The following is a 3607-nucleotide window of genomic DNA, read 5'->3' on the forward strand; positions in this document are numbered from 1 at the left end:
GCAGTAAACTCTTTGACATCAGTCTCAGCAATGTATATATTTGAGGAGGAAGGATCTGTCTCTTCTGGCAAGTGAAACAGAAGCAAAAATAAACAAATGGGACAACATCAACCAAAAACCTTTGCAGATGAAGGAATCTTTGAACAAAATGAAAAGGCAGCTGACTGCATAGGAGAAAATATTTGCAAACAATACATTTTATAAGAGGTTAGTATTCAAAATACGCCAAAAAATACCACATACAACTGAACTTCAAAAACAAAACTAAACAAACAAACAAAAAAGAAGCAAAAAGCAATCAGATTAAAAGCAGGCAGAGGATCTGAATATCCATTTTTCTCAAAGACATATGATTGTCAACAGGCCTTAACTAACCTTAATTAGTATTCTCCTTTTTAAAATATCTAATCTGCTTTCTCTTCCTCTACTGGTTAAACTTCTGCTAATACTGTATTATAATAAAAAGAAGACCGGGTCCCACATCATTTTGCTGTCTATACAGTTATAAAACCCAGATAAAATCTAAAAATGTTTTTTTTTCTTTAGACAGTTATTTTCTAAGAATAAAATTAAATTATAAACATATTTAGGAAAAATGGCATTCTTAGAAAATTAGGCTTGTTAAGTAGCATACTATGACTGTGACTTTAATGTAGTCTTTCAGTCACCATGTAGTTTTGAAAGAATTTTCAAATATAGATCCTGATCTTAAACTATTTTTACAAAGGATTTTTTAAATGTATTGAATACTATCATATCTTCCAATATATTCTCTAACTGTTTTGTATTTAAATATAGGAATACAAAGAATTATCAACCATTATCTCACTTTTGTGATTTAGTGGGCATTTGTCATATCATGAAATATACCTACATTAAGAAGCATAGATAATTACAAACTGAAGTGGGATTTTTTTCTTTTTAAAATCGTAAGTATAATTTACTACATAACTTAAAATATTTATTTATCTAAAACTTTCCTCATATGCAAACTTTTAAATCTCTTTTCTATGCTTACCAATATGTATGTTGAGATAATACCATAAAGTTTTTCTTTGTCAGTAAAGAAAATAAAGTCCAGAAATATTTCCCAAAGGACATACACAACTATAGAAGGAAAAGTTCCTTGTATGTGGACTATTACTACAGTGTACCTGAGGTTATTTCAGTCCTTATGGACAACAGCACTGGAGTCTACACTTATGTCTCCATAATTGACTTCACGATTACTCCTCTCCCAGTGGAATCCATCAGAGAGGATGAGTAAAAGCTCAATGCTAAAATACTTTTGAAAAAGGTATCAGAGATTTAAAAATAACTGAGGCCACTAAAAACACCATTTTTGATTCACTAGCTCATGATCACAGACTCTGGGTGATACAAGGTTGCTATGATCTTTAAATATCCATAGTTACCCAGTTATCCTTACTTTAAGACATATCAGGTACACTAGAATTCAGGAAACGGATTTTCTTTATGTATATCACTGAAGTTTACTTTCTCTGTCTAAAGGGTTAGATTCATGCAGCCTTGGTAGAAAGTTGTTCATTGTGGTATAAGGATTGGAATATTCACCAACTTCTCTCTTTGCTTTTAAAGAGAGGGCCAAGTAATCACCACATTTTTTAAAATTTAATGACTATTAATGCAAGTTCAACATTTGTAATGAAGCAATTTAAATTCATGTATTTGGGAGAATGACTTTGATATGAGAAAAGGAACGTATGTTTAGAAGTATAGTTAGAGAACTTTATCTACTTTTAGTGATTTTTTATTTTACTTAACATACCAATATTGTTTAATCACACTGTTTTCAACGATGGCTCCAATAACAATGGAAACTAAATATATTGAGGTAAAATAAAGTAAAAATATTTCAAATATTTTTAATACTGTCATGTAATGACACAAATACTGACTTAGCTATCATAATGGCTATAAACACTACCATAGAGATTCCATGCAATATGCTTATTTTAGATAAGATGTAATACTCCTAATTTGAATAAGATAATTTTTAACAATAAATATAGCAAGAATAGAAATTCAGAATGTGAGTAATTTTAGACAATAAAATACACCAATTTCTTATAGAAATCCTTGCCAATGTATGATTTAAATAAAATAACCAAATAACTTCTTTCATTGTTTAATAGAATAACAATTCCTGAAGTTTAGTAATATCTAAATCCAAATTCATGCATCTTATTGACATTAAAATTGTTTTGTATACCTTTTCTCATTAAGAAGTAAATGATGTATAGCTACATTTAAGAGTGTATTGATGAATTGATGACTCAAAGTCGCAGTTTCATTTCTTTTGCCTTCTGCCTCTCAGCAGTTGTCTGCCATGGGTGACAGGGGAATAAGCAACTACTCAGAAGCGACTGACTTCATTCTTGTCAGCTTCAGGGTCCACCCAGAACTTCACATTCTCCTCTTCCTGCTATCTCTGCTTATCTACACCATGATCTTTCTAGGAAATATTGGCATGATGGTCATTATTATGACTGACCCCAGGCTGAACACACAAATGTATTTTTTCCTAGGCAACCTCTCCTTCATTGATCTCTTCTATTTTTCTCTTATTGCACCCAAGGCTATGATCAACTTCTGGTCCGAGAGCAAGTCCATCTCATTTGCAGGCTGTATTAGCCAGTTCTTTCTCTTTGCTCTCTTCATTGTGACTGAAGGATTTATCCTGGCAATCATGGCTTATGACCGCTTCATTGTCATATGCAGCCCATTCCTCTACACTGTCCAGATGTCAACACATCTCTGTGTTCAGTTGGTGGCTGGTTCCTATTTTTTTGGCTGCATTAGCTCAGTTCTTCAAACTAGCATAACATTTACTTTATCCTTTTGTGCATCTCGAACCATTGACCATTTTGTGATGACCGTCCACTTCACAAGATTTCTTATTCTGATCTCTATTTTCATAAGTTGGTTTCTTTTTTCTTATGCAGCATTATCATTAATTGTCATTAATGTGTCATATATATATATTGTATCCACAGTTCTAAAAATATGCTCCACTGAGGGGCGAAAGAAAGCCTTCTCCACTTGCAGCTCTCACCTAGGAGTCGTGAGTGTACTCTGTGGTGCTGTACTTTTTATGTATCTGACTCCTGATACATTTCCTGAGCTCAGTAAAGTGGCTTCCTTATGTTACACCCTAGTCACTCCTATGTTGAACCCTTTGATTTACTCTCTGAGGAACAAAGATGTCAAAGAAGCTCTGAGAAAGAGCCTAGAGAAAAGATACTTTAATTCTATTTTTACAGTGATGTAAATGAAAGTCCTGGGAATTATAACAACTTGGGGAAGCAACTGATTAAAAAGTTGTACCCATTCATCTTAGAAATATTTAATCATAAAGTTTTCATTTATTAGAATTCCATGTACTTACAGCTGAAAAGTACATTTGGACTATGGTTTGCCTGTTTTGATTCAAGACTGGAATGACTTTCTCTATGCTTCCTCTTCAATTTTCTTGCATTAGTAACATGTGTTATGTGGATATACCTGTACTTAGTAGAGGTAACACAATCTAAGGTAATAAGCAAATGAAATATCATATTTACTGAAGAAATCTTTGTGAGCTATT

General features: G+C 32.6%; 1 protein-coding gene across 1 annotated transcript; it reads left to right on the forward strand.

The window, feature by feature from the left end:
- Positions 1 to 2320: 2320 nt before the first annotated feature.
- On the forward strand, positions 2321 to 3292 carry OR9K16 (olfactory receptor family 9 subfamily K member 16). Its single transcript, XM_059887290.1, is given in 3 exon segments — positions 2321 to 2885; positions 2888 to 2975; positions 2977 to 3292. Coding segments are annotated over 3 exon segments (939 nt in total). The 5' UTR covers positions 2321 to 2350.
- Positions 3293 to 3607: the final 315 nt, after the last annotated feature.

This window comes from Bos taurus, chromosome 5 (assembly GCF_002263795.3).
Source record: "Bos taurus isolate L1 Dominette 01449 registration number 42190680 breed Hereford chromosome 5, ARS-UCD2.0, whole genome shotgun sequence".
In the NCBI taxonomy this organism is placed as follows: Eukaryota; Metazoa; Chordata; class Mammalia; order Artiodactyla; family Bovidae; genus Bos; species Bos taurus.